Genomic DNA, 16709 nt, shown 5'->3' with positions numbered 1-16709 from the left:
CTTTACGCAATTCCTGTTAATCTGTTACATATCCAGAAAATTTTATACATTTATCAAGGTAAAGGGACCATTAGGTCCAGTCGCAGACAACTTTGGGTTGTGGCGCTCATCTCGCTTTATACAGCTTCCGGGTCATGTGGCCAGCATGACTAAGCCGCTTCTGGCGAACCAGAGCAGCGCACGGAAACAACATTTACCTTCCCGCTGGAGTGGTACCTATTTATCTACTTGCACTTCATGCTTTCGAACTGCTAGGTTGGCAGGAGCAGGGGCCGAGCAACAGGAGGTTACCCCATCACGAGGATTCGAACTGCCTGTCTTCCGATCTGCAAGCTTTGTGTTTTAACCCATAGCACCACCCAAGTCCCTTCTACATTCATAGTTACCCTTAATATTCAAGATTCAATCTAGACCTGTCAGGAGATTTGCATTTTCACAATATTGTTTTAGATATTGTTTAGATGTTATCCATTCTTTACATACTTTCTGGTTTGAGTTTCCTCTTATTTTCCCAGTCATTTTCACAATTTCCAAGTATTCTATCATCTTCACCTGCCAGTCAAGCTTTGTAGGAATTAAGTCACATTTCCAGTGTTTTGCTACTAAAATTCTAGCCGCCGTAATTGCATACATAAAGATGGTTCTAAAGTTTTTTGGGATTTCACTGGAAGGTTTTAAGCAGAGGTTGGATGGTCGTCTATCAGTGATGCTTTAGTTGAGATTCCTGCATTGCGGGGGGGGGGGGGTTGGACTAGATGACCCTCAGGAGTCCCCTTGACCAACTCTACAATTACAGTGATACCTTGGGTTAAGAACTTAATTAATTCTGGAGGTCCGTTCTTAACCTGAAACTGTTCTTAACCTGAGGCACCACTTTAGCTAATGGGGCCTCCCACTGCCGTGTGATTTGTGTTCTCATCCTGAAGCAAAGTTCTTAACCTGAGGTACTAGTTCTGGGTTAATGGAGTCTGTAACCTGAAGCATATGTAACCCGAGGTACCACTGTATCGTAATGTGTTTTCTTTTGAGTGCTTTTCTTTCTTTTTTCTATGTTATATTTGTCAGGACTGTGAAAAACTTAATAAAGAATTTTTGGGGAAAAAATTCTAGTCACCCTAGTTGCATACATAAAGATGGTTCTAAAGTTTTTAAGCAGAGGTTGGACGGCCGTCTATCAGGGATGCTTTAGTTGAGATTCCTGCATTGCGGGGCGGGGGGGGGTGGACTAGATGACCCTCAGGAGTCCCCTTGACCAACTCTACAATTACAGTGGTACCTCGGGTTAAGTACTTAATTCGTTCCGGAGGTCCGTTCTTAACCTGAAACTGTTCTTAAGCTGAAGCACCGCTTTAGCTAATGGGGCCTCCCGCTGCCGCTGCACCGCTGGAGCACGATTTCTGTTCTCATCCTGAAGCAAAGTTCTTAACCCGAGGTACTATTCCTGGGTTAGCGGAGTCTGTAACCTGCAGCGTCTGTAACCTGCAGCGTCTGTAACCCGAGATTCCACTGCATTCTAAGGCGCCGCCACAACCAAACCGCAGAGCTCCGCCCCGAGGCGCTTCCAAAACGCGGGCGGCTGGCTCTGCGGGTTCCGTGGGGCTGACTTCTTGTCCCCCCCCCGGCCGGGAGGCGGAGCGAGGCCCCGATTCCTCCCCCTTCGGTGGGGCGGGCTCTGCCGTCAGCTGACGCCGCCGCATCCGCCAACCCTCCCGCCGGCGCCGCAGGGGAGGAGCTGCGGCCGAGTCGGGCTGAGAACAAAACAAAGCCGCGCTCCGGGTCGGCGTCTGAACAGCCGCCAAGAGGAGCGAATCCGGTTTGGGCGCAATGGCACCCCGGGGCGCGCAGACGAGGGCCAGGAGCTAAAGCGCCTTCAGCATCTTTGGGAACCGGAGTGAGTTGAATGATTGCGGTTGGGGGTTGTCCCCAGGGGAAGTAGGGTTCCTAACCCGGGGGTAGGGCACGATGTTTCCCTCCCCCGAGGTCAAACCAGGGCAGGTATTTGTTTTAAAACCCTATTTTCCTTTCCCACCCCAATTTCTCCATAGGTTTATTGTACTAGCCAAAGGCCAGGATGATAAAAATTCGAGATGCTAAGTATAATATATTTATAAATTTTATATACCGCTTGATTTTATTTATTTTTTTAAAAAAACCTTCTCAAAAGCAGTTTCCAAAAGGCAAAACGATAAAATTAGCACAAAAAAACAATAAGGTAAAATAGCAATAGACTAAAAACAGATTAAAACTCGCATCATAATAATCTGGGGAGGCTGGCGTAAAAAATGTTTTTAGCCGGCACCGAAAAAGAGGAGAGTGAAAGCTCCTGCTTGATTTCAATGGGCAGGGAGTTCTAAAGTGCAGCCACACAAGAAGATTGAGTTATTACTATCTATCGTTATTCCTTGATAACTGTCTTGCAAATGAAATGGGGCTTAGGTTTATCAGGAGGCTGTTTATCAGTTTATCAGCAAGCTCCCATCCCACCTAAGGCCTTGGGTGTGGTTCCTCCTTTCTTACAAAATAAAAAAAAGCCACTCTGCCTGTGCTCAGAGGCCTTCCTGTGTCCCAGAACTGCCCCCAGGCTTGAAAAAAAAATAGGTAATGATTCAGCCTGGGGAAAACCTTATTATTAAATGGAGTTTGGTAGGGAGGAAAATTTTTTTGTTCATTTTCTTTGATGGTATATTGAACGTTTTGGGATGGGTGGGAGAAGATGAATCGTGGCCCATTGCAACTGCTAATTATTACAAGTGGCTAATTATGTACAAGTGGCTTCTTTCATTTCCAGACCTCTGCAAAGGTGGAAAGCAGCGGTAAACAAGAGTAACACTGGGCATGCATGCGCCGAGTATATTCCTCCATCTTTGCTCACAGCCAGTTTGGAATTCGCTTCTTTGTGTTCCACCTGCTAGATCTGTCCTGGGGAAGGTCATTGTGGATGCTATCCTGGCTCCTTTTTTTGTTTTGTTTTTTTGCAACTCTTTATTTTTTTTGAAACAGTCGCCCTGTTCTTGCAGTAACCAATAGAGACTAACCCAAAAGTTCTGGCCCCAAGCTATAGCACCGTAGATTTCCCCCACCAAATTTCCATCAGGCCAAACCCTCACTGTCCCTTCGGGACAGTTCCTTCTTGCCTACTGTGAGAGAGCAGGATACTCTCTAAATCATGGGTAGGCAAACTAAGGCCCGGGGGCCGGATCCAGCCCAAGTGCCTTCTAAATCCGGCCTGCGGACGCTCCAGGAATCAGTGTGTTTTTACATGAATAGAATGTGTCCTTCTATTTAAAATGCATCTCTGGGTTATTTGTGGGGCCTGCCTGGTGTTTTTACATGAGTAGAATATGCCCTTTTACAGTGGTACCTTGGGTTACAGACGCTTCAGGTTACATACGCTTCAGGTTACAGACTCCGCTAACTCAGATAGTACCTTGGGTTAAGAACTTTGCTTCAGGTTGAGAACAGAAATCGTGCAGCAGCAGCACAGCGGCAGCAGGAGGCCCCATTAGCTAAAGTGGTACCTCGGGTTAAGAACAGTTTCAGGTTAAGAACGGACCTCCGGAACAAATTACCGTAAGTTCTTAACCCGAGGTACCACTGTCTTTAAAATGCATCTCTGGGTTATTTATGGGGCATAGGAATTTGTTCATTCCCCCTCCCAAAAAAAATATAGTCCGGCCCTCACAAGGCCTGAGGGACAGTGGACCGGCCCCCTGCTGAAAAAGTTTGCTGACCCCAGCTCTAAATTCTCCAAGTGATCTTTGTCCATGAGGGCTGATGGTTTTGTGACCTCTTTTCCACCTGGATCTGTAGAATGAAAAACATCCTTTTGTCCTCACCTAGAACAGACCAGGGATGTGGGGCTGGGGAGAATCCACTGGACTTTTTCTCAGACAAACATTCGGATAGCAAACCAGGTCACCGTGTGGTAAATACTGAAGTGGTTTGTCACCCTCTTGTTTACACACACCAAGGTGAAGCGTTCCAGAATCTGGTCTTGCCTTTGGACTCCAGTCAGAAAGTTTTTGTTGTTGTTTTTTAAAAAAGCTATTTACTTTCTTGTTTGGCTAGCAAAAAAGAAAAAAGAAGAAAAAAGAATTCAGCTTTGGAAGACCAAACTCTCTCTCTCCCTCTCTCTCTCTCTCTCTCTCTCTCTCTCTGTGTGTGTGTGTGTGTGTGTGTCAGAATGAAAAATAAATGTTGTGCTGAAATGACGATTTCTCTGTGCCTGCAAAGCAAGAATATGTGCTGGGGTGGGCAATTATTGCCGGCTAAAGTCCTCTCTCTTTTGCTTTGCCTGTGGGATTGTGAAAGGGCTCCCTGCTCACGAGTATGGTTTTTCCTTGAGCTGTATTTTTCAGTATGCAAAATGCTGATGGCCCTCATGTCAGCTGTCCAGATCCCAGAAAAAGTGCTTTGCAATAGTAGCTGCTTGGGACAGTGCCCAGGTTAGGGAGGGGAGGGTTTGAAAGAGATGGAAGGTTTCCCTTGACATTTGGGTCCAGGCTGGTAGTTGGAGATACACTACCCCTGAACTAGGAGGCTCCATTAAGCCCCAGTGGCAAATAGCTGTACTGGCTTGCATTCAATGTTAAGAGTAGATCAGAGGTAGGCAACCTAAGGCCCGGGGGCCAGATGCGGCCCAATTGCCTTCTCAATCCAGCCCGCAGACGGTCCGGGAATCAGTGTGTTTTTACCTGAGTAGAATGTGTCCTTTTATTTAAAATGCATCTCTGGGTTATTCGTGGGGCATAGGAATTCGTTCATTTTTTCCTCCAAAATATAGTCTGGCCCACCACATGGTCTGAGGGACAGTGGCTGAAAAAGGTTGCTGACCTCTGGAGTAACCACACAGTTTGGCTAAATTAGGTTCATTCATTTCAGTGGGTCTGCTTAGTTGGATAAAGGTAAAGGTAAAGGGACCCCTGACCATTAGGTCCAGTCGTGGCCGACTCTGGGGTTGCGGCGTTCATCTCGCTTTATTGGCCAAGGGAGCTGGTGTACAGCTTCCGGGTCATGTGGCCAGCATGACTAAGCCGCTTCTGGCGAACCAGAGCAGCGCACGGAAACGCCATTGACCTTCCCACCGGAGTGGTACCTATTTATCTACTTGCACTTTGACGTGCTTTGAAGTGCTAGGTTGGCAGGAGCTGGGACTGAGCAACAGGAGCTCACCCTGTCGTGGGGATTCGAACCACTGACCTTCTGATTGGCAAGTCCTAGGCTCTGTGGTTTAACCCACAGTGCCACCCGCGTCCCTTGCTTAGTTGGATACAACCCTTTAAACTAGCCTCCCCCAACCTGATTCCCTCTAGATGTTTGTTTAGCATTCTAGGTTCAAATTATGGATTAAAATTTGTGTCTGAGAAGGCTTTACGTAAAGGGAAAAGTTTTTCGCAGGCGTCAGGAAGAATACAATTGAGACATTTGACCAATGTCAATTAGCAGGGAGTTTCAGAGTGCAGCCATGCTAAAAGACTGGTTCCTATGACATTTCTTTCCTTTCTTCCTTGGCAGGTTCACGGCTTGGCTATGGACAAATAATCCTGCCTCTTATGTTTCATGTGACTTCTGCGGCCTTGCCTCCCTTTCCCTAAATTCCCTAAATTGAGCCTTTGCTTAGATACGCACAATGCCGGTTCATCTGCAAATGATGGGTTCCCTGAGCATGAATTTTTCCGATTGCCCCAATGGCTCCCAGTGGGTTTGGGAGATATTCCATGAATGTGCCCAGGACGGCTGGGACATATCCAGCGTGGTGCTGGGCTTGCTCTCCATCTTCTGCTTTGCTGCGGCGTCTTTCCCGTAAGTAACAACAAGCAAAAAAACAATGGTCGCTTCCTCTTTGGTTGCCTTGAGTGATCATATCTCCTAATTGAAGAACTCAACAACCCACTGCTGGAATGACGGGCGAGTTTCTCATTGCTAACCAACCCTGACGCAACATATTTTTTTTTGGAGACATGAGTCACTTCCCGCTCGAGCAAGTCTCCTGCTGCCCTTAGGAAACCCCGAGCTTTCCTTATTTCCCCCTTTCTTTGCAATGGCAACGACAAAATCCCTCCAAATGAAGCTCATGTAGCTGACTGGAATCTCGAGCAAGGTAGTGAGCCCTGCGCTGCGACATTTTGTTGCAGTTCTCACCTACGTTGTCTCTTAAAGTAAAGCCGGGGAAAGATTATTACTTATTACTCATCAAATGGATCCAGGGCAGGTTGCGAAAACATCATTTAAAATGAAGTGCATAGGTGAAGCAGCGGTCGTTACTTGCTTCAGATGTCTTGAGAAAGATCGCTCTGTGACAAAATGGTTGCCGGCTAGGTGGCCCATTGACCCTGATACAGCAGCCCTTCTTACATTCTTAAATACATGTATATCTTTTTGCCCAGGCTTTCCCTAACCCAAAAGACCCTGACTTTATTTGTCTGAATTCCCTGAAATTTTATTTGTTTTTGTCTGCTTTTCTGCTCACCAGAACTTACTTAACCAGGCCTTTGGTTGATTTGATTGACATCCTATGACCTTTTAAAATGTGGTGGGTTGTTTTTTTGGGGGTGGGGAGTTATTGGGTGGTTGTTGTTTTTTATTTTGATTATGTCTTTTGTGGTTTTATATTTTGATTTTATTCTCTGAACTGCCATGAGACCTCCAGGTATAGGGCGGTAATATAAATTCAACAGATAAAATTAAAAATTAAAAAATAAACAAATGTTTTGCTGTTTACACGTTGCATTTTTGTTTCAGCGATGTTCTTGCATCCTACACTTTTTAGAGATTAAAAAATATCATGCAGTTTATGCATACTTTTAAATAAATGAATGTAAAATAAAACCCGTAAAACCAACTAATATCAAAGTAGCAAAACAGAAGCACAGAACTATATCTATATAAACAGTAATATTGTAACCGTGTGTGTATATGTGTCTGTGTGTGTCTACATGCAGACTTCTACAATCTTACTTTTTTTTTGACTGGGGACTTGGTCACCTGGAGATATCATTTGCTTGCCCTAGGTGACCAAGCAAAGCTTGACCAGCAAGCCTACTCTAACTGCTTCTTCCTCCAATGTCTCCCCGCTGCAGCCAATACTACCTGGCCTGTAAAACTGGGATTATGGACCAGGCGTTATCTGTCTACTTCCTGCTGGGATGGTTGGGAGGAGACTCTTTAAACCTGATTGGGTCGTTCTTGGCTGACCAGCTACCACTACAGGTAAGAAGAGCCTTTCTGGAGCAGTGTGAACTGAACTGAATTGGATGCCCTCATCCATGTTTTGCGTGGTTTAAAAGAGGACCACTCTGTTCTGCCCTGGTCAGACCTCACCTGGGAGTCCTCTGTCCAGTTCTGGGCATCCAATCTAGATCTGCATTGGCTCCCAGTATGTTTCTGAGCACAATTCAAAGTGTTGGTGCTGACCTTTAAAGCCCTAAACGGCTAACAACCATTAATAAAAACAAGTTGATTAAAATACAATTTAAAAGATTAAGATACAACATTAAAACAGGAGCTTCAGGAGCTACTCATGCCGCCGCCACTGCCGAAGGAGAACTGGGGACGTCCGGCGGTACAGATCTCCTGCCCCCTTCCCCCTTTGTTTTGACAGATCGGGGGAGGCTCAGGAGTCGTGGGCGGGTGGCCGTTGCCCAGGAAGTGCGCAAGGCACACGGTTTCTCTTCCAGGCAAGGTACAAAGCCCTTCTTTCGCACCCTGCGAAACATAAATGCGCAGAGTTTTTAAAAAACTGGGCAACAGCCGCCCACCTGCGGCTCCCGAGCCTCCCCCGATCTGTCAAAACAAAGGGGAAAGGGGGCGGGAGATCAGGGAAGGCTTGGGAGTCACGGGCGGGCAGCGCGCCGTTGCCCAGTCTTTAAAAAAACTGTGCATTTATGTTTCACAGGGTGCGAAAGAAGGGCTTTGCACCTTTATACAATATGCATGTGTTCTTGGGCCCAGGGTCTTTTGCCTCACCATCCCCACTAATGACTCCCTGTTGCTACTCAGCTTCCAAAAAAAAAAAAAAAAAGGTCCCCGGATTAATTGAAACCATAGCATAGGCAAACTCCGACCCTCCAGATGTTTGGGACTACAATTCCCATCATCCCTAGCTAACAGGACCAGTGGTCAGGGATGATGGGAATTGTAGTCCCAAACATCTGGATCACTTTGCGGAATCTGTATAGCCTGGGTGCAGAATTTTAATTCTTTTAAATTCAGAGTTGCTTTTGACAGCCCTGTCTCTCTCTCTCTCTCTCTCTCTCTCTCTCTCTCTCTCTGCCACAGGTATACACAGCCATCTATTACGTACTGGCAGACCTGCTTATGATGTCCCTCTACCTCTATTACAAAGTCAAGAACCAGAACAGAACCTGTAAGTTTCAACTCACTAACACGGGCCAAGAAAAGCATGTTTTGCAAAACATTAAACAATTGTAACTTAAAAAAAACCAAACCCAAAACATTAGCCCTGTTTTCAGGAAATACTTTCAACACAAGTTGGGGCCCCATTTTGAGGTTTGGGGCATGCAACTTAATTCTAGTTTTTACCTCTGGGCATGTGCAGAGTTCTCTGCCCTACTTTGCCTATGGTTAAGAACGAACCAAAGTGCCAGGGTTGCAGTTTTCCTGGAATACCCTTTAAACCTTTCTACTCAATGCTCACCGACTTCCAGGGTGGAATGCAAGCTGGTGTGGGTGTGCGCTCTGTACATGCTCTAACGCTTACTTAATTGGCTCCAGGGCTCAACATCTACCCTGCCACTGCATAACCACGTTCCTGTCCTATACATTTTAACTGTTGTCAATTTGTATAGTGCTATCAGTTTGTGTGATGCTTTAGAGTACAAAAGGGCAGAGTGTTGTCTCAAAACACCTACAATCTAAAGTTTGGCAAGGATTCATAAATTAGAAGCCCTGCATTAATCTTTAAATCCAATCCTTAAATCTTTCCTCACTCTTTAAAACAAAGGACTTGCCTCTCCATCTTGTTAATTTCATCAAACTGTAGATCTGTTAACTCAGTGAACAACTTCCTGGCTGCTGATAATGAATTTATCTCTTCCTCTTTTTTTGAGATATTTTAACACTGTGAGGCTGAAGGTCAGTGGCCGGGTGTCATTTTGGAACTGTTCCCCTAAAGGAAAATCTGTTACTGATGCCATAATTCTGGGAAACCCTAAATGTACCCCCAAAAAGCCACAGTAGGGCTAAACATTACTAATAATGATTTATTATTGACTAATTGCACTTTTTTCCTCTATTGAGCTCATGTAATCCCCACAACAATCCTGGGCAGTAGGTTAGACTGAGAAGGCAGGTACTGGCCCCCAGTGAGCCTAATGACTGAGGGGGCAGATTTGAACCCTGTTCTCTCCTAGGTTCTGGCAAAACAGTCTAACCACTACGCCACACTGCCTCTCATATCCCAACTTTCCTCCAAGTGTCATACATGGTTCTCCCCTGATCCATTTTGCCCTCACGAAAACAACCCTGCAGGCTAGAATAGGCCAAGAGGCAGTGACGGGCCCAAGCTCCCCCAGCGAGCTTTGCGGCTGAGTGGGGGATTTGAACTCTGCTGTCCCAGGTCCTAGGCTGATGCTCCAAACCACTACGCCACACTGCTGAAATGTTGGGGAAATTGTCAGGCATTAGTCCAGTTCCGAGAACTGAGGTTACGGGGAACCAGGCAGGGGCCTTCTCGGTAGTGGCACCTGCCCTGTGGAACGCCCTCCCATCAAATGTCAAGGAAATAAACAACCATCTGACTTTTAGAAGACATCTGAAGGCAGCCCTGTATAGGGAAGTTTTTAATGTTTGACATTTTATTATGTTTTTATACAGGGGTCAGCAAACTTTTTCAGCAGGGGGCCGGTCCACTGTCCCTCAGACCTTGGGGGGGGGGGGGGCTGGACTATATTTTTTTGGAGGGGGAAATGAATGAATTCCTATGCCCCACAAATAACCCAGAGATGCATTTTTAATAAAAGCACACTTTCTACTCATGTAAAAACACCAGGTAGGCCCCACAAATAACCCAGAGATTAATTTTAAATAAATACACACATTCTACTCATGTAAAAACACGCTGATCTCTGGACCGTCCGTGGGCTGGATTTAGAAGGCAATTGGGCCGCATCCGGCCCCCGGGCCTTAGGTTGCCTACCCCTGTGTTAGACGATGTGTTGTTAGTTAATATTTAGTTGTCATTGAGATACTGTCTTTGTGTTGTTATATGTAAATTGTTTTGCAATAACAATTGCAAACCCATGTTTTTATATGTCCCAGAGTGGCTGAGGCAACCCAGCCAGATGGGCAGGATACATAAAATTATTATTATTACTTCGGGAAAATTTTTAAGGGGGTTTCCCATCCTCTTGTTCACACGCCACCCACCCCTCTGGCCAGTTTTCTGCCTCATCCTAAACCAATTTCTCTCTTTCCCTCCTCAGTCTCCGCTTCAATCAATGCCGCTTTTGCGTTCCTCGTTGTGGGAACGGTGTCTGTGACCTCCTTCCTGGGCAGACCCTCCTCTCTTCCCAGCGACGACACTGCGTCCTTCAGAGGGAGGATGCTTCTCTCGTCCGCAGACGATCGTACTGTGTGGGAGGTGTGTTTGTTTATTTGTTTCACCTAAAGATCGGAAGCTGGAGGTCATGTGAGGCGCAGGGCGGGCCTTGTGCTCAGGTTTCTGCTGGAAGAAACCCCTCCCAATTTATGACATAGTTACGACAAATGGATGATGTTTCACTAAGGGTGTTATGGGTAATTTGGAAAACCTATAAAAAGGGGGGGACGCAGGTAGTGCTGTGGTCTAAACCACAGAGCTTAGGGCTTGCTGATCAGAAGGTCAGCGGTTCAAATCCCTGCAAACCACAGAGTAGGGCTTGCCGATCAGAAGGTCGGTGGTTCGAATCCCTGCGATGGGGTGAGCTTCCGTTGCTCGGTCCCTGCTCCTGCCCACTTAGCAGTTCAAAAGCACACCAGTGCAAGTAGATAAATAGGTACCACTGCAGCGGGAAGGTAAACGGCGTTTCCGTGCGCTGCTCTGGTTCGCCAGAAGCGGCTTAGTCATGCTGGCCACATGACCCGGAAGCTGTACGCCGGCTCCCTTGGCCAATAAAGCGATATGAGTGCCACAACCCCAGAGTTGTCCATGACTGGACCTAATGGTCAGGGGTGGGCACCAGGGGGAAAAGGCTTTGGCCCTCCCACCTGCCAATGGACCCAGTCTGTTTTGACTTTACACTATTTTGCCTTTACACGCTGTTCCCAGAAAATAACCCCGCTGTAAACTGAGAGCTGCCTATATTTCCTTATTCTTGAAAAACTAATAAAAAATATTTTCAAAAAATAGAGAAGCAGAGCCAGAGGGCGGTGGGCTGGTTTGGGCAGAATTAATTTTAAACCTGTTCCCTTCTTGGGCTGTTTATTTATTTTTAACGGCCTCGTTTCCTTCCGCAGCCTTTCACCCAGCAAGAAATCATTGGTTTCATTATCGGGTCTGTTTCGTCTGTTCTCTACCTGCTTTCCCGGGTCCCACAGATCTACACGAATGTAAGCTGTGCTTGGGGAACTGGGGCAGGATCTGGTTCAGTACCAGCGACTCTTTCAGGCTGACTTGGGAGGGAGGCTACTGTATCTCAGTGGCAGAGCAACTGCTCTGCATGTCGAAGTTTCTGGGTTCAACTCGCAGTGGCATTTCCGGGTAGGGCCGGGAGAGACAGGGCATCTGAAACCCTGGGTGGCTGCTGCCAGTCAGAGAAGATCAAGCTAAATGGAGCAGTGGTCTGGCTCAGTATGAGGGCAGCTGACTTTGCTTTTGTTTAAATGGGCCCTTTTCTTTGAACCATGAGGACTAGAATTTTACTTTTTAAAAAAACTTTTATTGATACAGTGGTACCTCGGGTTACATACACTTCAGGTTACATACGCTTCACTATACAGACTCCGCTAACCCAGAAATAGTGCTTCAGGTTAAGAACTTTGCTTCAGGATGAGAACAGAAATTGTGCTCTGGCAGTGCGGCAGCCGCGGGAGGCCCCATTAGCTAAAGTGGGGCTTCAGGTTAAGAACAGTTTCAGGTTAAGAACAGACCTCCGGAACGAATTAAGTACTTAACCCGAGGTACCACTGTAAATGCAATACTTACAAACACAAAACACTAAACCAACTTATTATACATAGATACATACACCTCTCCACTTAGATTACAAAAAAAGAAAGAAAACAGACAAATTAAACATACAAACATAAATTTTGACTTCCCTACACCTGTGTGTGGCTTCCTTTTTCTTTTCTTTTCGCTGCGTTATATTATTTTTGACTTGTCTCATCTTATACCCATTTCTTCTTAATTTTTTACTCTATCAGTTTCATTCATTGCATATCAATATATTAATACCAGAACAATGTTTTTTGATGTCCACTCCTTCACGCAAGTCCACTCCTCTATCAGTTTTTGGTCTGATTGGCTTCTTACTACTGCTGTAAGTCTTGCTGATTCTATATACAGTGGTAGCTCAGGTTAAGTACTTAATTCGTTCCAGAGGTCCGTACTTAACCTGAAACTGTTCTTAACCTGAAGCACCACTTTAGCTAATGGGGCCTCCCGCTGCCACCGCGCCGCCAGAGCACGATTTCTGTTCTCATCCTGAAGCAAAGTACTTAACCCAAGGTAATATTTCTGGGTTAGCGGAGTCTGTAACCTGAAGCGTATGTAACCTGAAGCGTATGTAACCTGAGGTACCACCGTATTCACAAAATCTTATTTGCCATTCTCTTTTTGAGGGAGTTTTTTCTCCCTTCCAGTTTTTTTCTATAATCATTCTGGCCACAGCAGTTGCATATAAGAAAACGTTTTTCCTAGCGGCAGGAATATAGAATTTTACTTTCTTTTTAGCAGGTGGCAGAATATTCTGCTTTGCTTGCACGTGATCTGAGTTTCCATCCCCAGTAGCATCTCCAATCAAAAAGGGTTGGGCTGCTGGGGAGGGGAAAGGCCCTTCCCTGGTCTGTGGCCCTGGAGAGCTGCTGCCAGTCAGAGTAGACTGTATGGGGCTAGATGGGTAAATAGTCTGACCTGATCCAAAGCAGGCTTTGCTCATTTTCTGCAGTGGCTGTAGCTGGGTGGGAGAGAGAGAGATCACAAGTGGCCATCAGGAGCTCAGCTCAGTTCTGCTGCTAAAAACAAACCTTTTGCACCTGGTAGATCTGAAGAATGCAAGTACAGCCTGGCTACTGGATCAGACCAATGGCTCATCTATTCCAGTTCTGATACCCAGTTGCCCCAAAGGGAAGCTCATAAGCAGGACCTGAGCCTATCGCTCTTGTGATTCCCAGCATTCAGTATCTAGAGCTTTACTGCCTCCGACAGAGTATAGCCATCATGGCTAGTAGCCATTGATTTTGGATTCTAGTATAAAAAAACCCCACCAATGTAGATCTGAGAAGCCTGAAGTCTGCTTCTGTCTGCACGATTCCAAATGCATCTGCGTTGTTTGGCTTAAAGGTAAAGGTAAATGGACCCCTGACCACTAGGTCCAGTCATGACCGACTCTGGGGTTGCGGCGCTCATCTCGCTTTATTGGCCGAAGGAGCCGGCGTACAGCTTCCGGGTCATGTGGCCAGCAGGACTAAGCCGCTTCTGGCAAACCAGAGCAGCGCACGGAAACACCGTTTACCTTCCCGCCGGAGTGGTACCTATTTATCTACTTGCACTGGTGTGCTTTCAAACTGCTAGGTTGGCAGGAGCAGGGACTGAGCAACGGGAGCTCACCCTGTCGTGGGGATTCGAACCGCCAAACTTCTGATCGACAAGTCCTAGGCTCTGTGGTTTAACCCACAGCGCCACCCGCGTCTCTGTTGTTTGCCTTAGATGTCCGCAATTGCACCCCATTCTTCTCGACTCTCTGATAGGTGTTCAGTCCCTGAAGGAATTGCCAGGTAGGGCTGGGAAAAGACTCCCTGCCAGAAAACCTTGAGAGTTGTTGTTGTTGTTGTTGTTGTTGTTGTTGTTGTTGTTGTTATTTATTATTTATACCCCGCCCATCTGGCTGGGTTTCCCCAGCCACTCTGGGCGGATTCCAAAAGAATATTAAAATACTGTGATACATCAAACATTAAAAGCTTCCCTAAACAGGGCTGCCTTCAGACGTCTTCTAAAAGTCTGGTAGTTGTTGTTCTCTTTGACATCTGGTGGGAGGGCGTTCCACAGAGTAGGAGCCTCTACCAAGAAGGCCCTCTGCCTGGTTCCCTGTAACTTGGCTTCTCGCAGTGAGGGAACCGCCAGAAGGCCCTCGGTGTTGGACCTCAGTGTCCAGATAGAACGATGGAGGTGGAGACGCTCCTTCAGGTATACTGGACCGAGGCCGTTTAGGGCTTTATTGCTGCTGCTGCTGCTAATAATAATAATAATAATTTATTTATACCCCACCCATCTGGCTGGGTTTCCCCAGCCATTCTGGGTGGCTTCCAACTGAACACTAAAATACAATAACCTATTAAACATTAAAAGCTTCCCTAAACAGGGCTGCCTTGATAATTGCAATTCCTCTTAACTTACCCTGCAGTTCAAGAGGAAATCGACCGTCGGCATATCTTACTCTCTCTTCGCTCTGGTGATGCTGGGGAACACTTTGTACGGACTCAGCGTCCTGCTGAAAAACCCGGATCGGGGCCAAGCTGAAGGCAGCTACGTCATCCACCACCTCCCATGGTTGATTGGCAGTTTGGGAGTCCTGGCTCTTGACATCGTCGTATCCTTTCTCTCTCTCCCATGACACCCCCACCCCCAGCCAGATTTCAGATTTTTTTGCGTTTCTACAAAGGCAAAATCCCGTGCAGATATGAGAATTCTATAGACAATGCATCATAGTGCCATATCTTTTAATTATTTACCCAGGGAATCAACTCTCTGCTTACTCAACAAAGCTTGCTGAGTGATGTTGGGCCTAAGCTACCAAACGGCTGCATGGGTAAAACTGGGATTGGGTCCACCTACACCAGCTCAGCTCCTGGGAGAAAAGTGGGTCCACTCTGTTGCATCTTCTCTTCTGCTCCTCTGCCCTGTCTTCGTGCAAATCCAGAATTGTGATGAAACATTCCAATGGGGCTGCGTGACGACAGCCTTGCGTTTTTATCTATATAGGAAGATATATGCTGCTGCCTTGATTTCTTTTCTCTTTTTTTTGCAACACCACATTTAAGTAGCAAGGGTCTTTTTTAAAAAATAAAAGGATTACACAGATTAATTTGAGACGGACCAACGGTAAAATCAAGAGGCACCCAATTAAAAACTAAAATTGGCTCTTCCTGCTGCAGAAACTGTCCTTAACTTCACCAATTCAGATTTCGTTTCAGTTCCTTGCCTACCGTCGGAAGAGGCTACCATCGCTTGAAGAGAGAGAGGCTCTCCTGGGTGCTCAAGAGGAACCTCCCGAGAGCTGACAAGGCACAATTTTTAAGTGAATGAAGATGCTGTGAAGGCTTTCTCCATTCCTCTGGACTTTGGAGAGCACACAACACAGTTAATCCTTTACTGTTGAACAGATCCTTCTCCATTTCGGGGTTGGGCTGACTACCTCTAAACGGACAATGTTTCTATTTAAAAGGGTGGATTGGGGAATTAATCTCACAGGTTGTAAGCTGAGGAGTGAAAATGGTGCATATTTTTTTTTAATTTTTAAGTGTCTTTTGGAACTCAAGATGCACATAGCTCCCTCTTCACAATCACAATCCAAAATAAGGAAAAATGTAATTTAATGAGGTGGTTTGGATGAGATCAAAGGGAAATCACTGCAAGTGGGGATTGGGTAAAGCTATATCTCTGGGCGTCAAAGAGTTATTTGACTTCATAAACACAGTCACAGGTGAATTCTGCCAAGACCCATCGAGGGTGAAGGGCAGAGGTCTTGTTCTGTGGCACACACATTGGGCATTCATTGTGAATAAGCGTTTTATTTGCACAGATGGATGAATATGAAAATAAATTTAACCCCCGCTTTCTAATAATGTCTGGATGCATTGGGAGAAGATTAAACAGAACCGTATACAGCCAATGAAGCTCAATGTTGGAAGATTCACGGCAGGTAAAATTCTTCACATAGCACATAGTTAAAAGTGTGGAACTTGCCCCCATAGGAGGCAGTCACAGCCACCAACTTGGATGACTTTGAGAGTATTGGACAAATTCATAGAGAAGAGGGCTATCCATAATGGAGGCAGCAGTGTTTCTGGAAATGGAGAGGACTGCTGGTTTTATATTGGGGCATCTGGTTAGCCACTGTGAAAGCAGGATGCTGGACTAGATGGGCCAACCAAACAAACCCCTGTGTTGCAAAGAGAACGTCAGCAATGTCTAGGCAAAACGATGACCATATACATACGTAATAGACTCTATAGGATTCCTTCAAACGATAACAAGTACAAAATTTAGCAATTCTATATTCTCCCACCACGCTGACGAAGAATTCTACAAAACAGTAGTCAATATCCGGAACCACTGTTCAGTGTTGGACATCATATTTGCTGAATACACAAAGCTTCACAGCTTGTCTTTCATCATACAAAGTTTGCTACCTCGCTTCATTTAAAGGTTTTCAGAGACTTTGAGACTAAAGATTTCATTTTGTACTTTTTATGGTTTGAAGGAATTCTATAAAGACTGTCTATTACATATTTATATGGTCATGTTGCCTAGACATTGCTGATGGACTAGA

The 16709-nt window shown here is 45.8% G+C and overlaps 1 protein-coding gene across 1 annotated transcript; it reads left to right on the top strand.

Annotated features, from left to right (window-relative positions):
* Positions 1 to 1705: 1705 nt before the first annotated feature.
* On the top strand, positions 1706 to 16002 carry SLC66A1 (solute carrier family 66 member 1). Its single transcript, XM_081871301.1, has 8 exons — positions 1706 to 1891; positions 5515 to 5802; positions 7080 to 7209; positions 8278 to 8365; positions 10443 to 10600; positions 11455 to 11547; positions 14562 to 14747; positions 15340 to 16002. The coding sequence occupies exons 2-8, from the start codon at positions 5630 to 5632 to the stop codon at positions 15436 to 15438; spliced, it is 927 nt and encodes a 308-aa protein (XP_081727427.1). The 5' UTR covers positions 1706 to 1891; positions 5515 to 5629; the 3' UTR covers positions 15439 to 16002.
* The last annotated feature ends 707 nt before the right edge of the window (positions 16003 to 16709 follow it).

The sequence above is a fragment of the Podarcis erhardii genome, assembly GCF_964252035.2.
Source record: "Podarcis erhardii genome assembly, chromosome: 7".
NCBI classification, from domain to species: Eukaryota; Metazoa; Chordata; class Lepidosauria; order Squamata; family Lacertidae; genus Podarcis; species Podarcis erhardii.
The sequence above is the reverse complement of the archived record's forward strand: the minus strand, read 5'-3'. Positions and strand labels throughout refer to the sequence as shown.

What these genes read in the sequence shown, in the direction of transcription:
- SLC66A1 (XM_081871301.1), top strand. Translation starts at nt 5,630, where the DNA reads ATGCCGGTTCATCTGCAAATGATGGGTTCCCTGAGCATGAATTTTTCC. An exon ending in TTTGCTGCGGCGTCTTTCCC is followed by an intron (nt 5,803 to 7,079) that starts GTAAGTAACAAC and finishes TCCCCGCTGCAG; the next exon opens with CCAATACTACCTGGCCTGTA. An exon ending in TCCTGGCTCTTGACATCGTC is followed by an intron (nt 14,748 to 15,339) that starts GTATCCTTTCTC and finishes TCACCAATTCAG; the next exon opens with ATTTCGTTTCAGTTCCTTGC.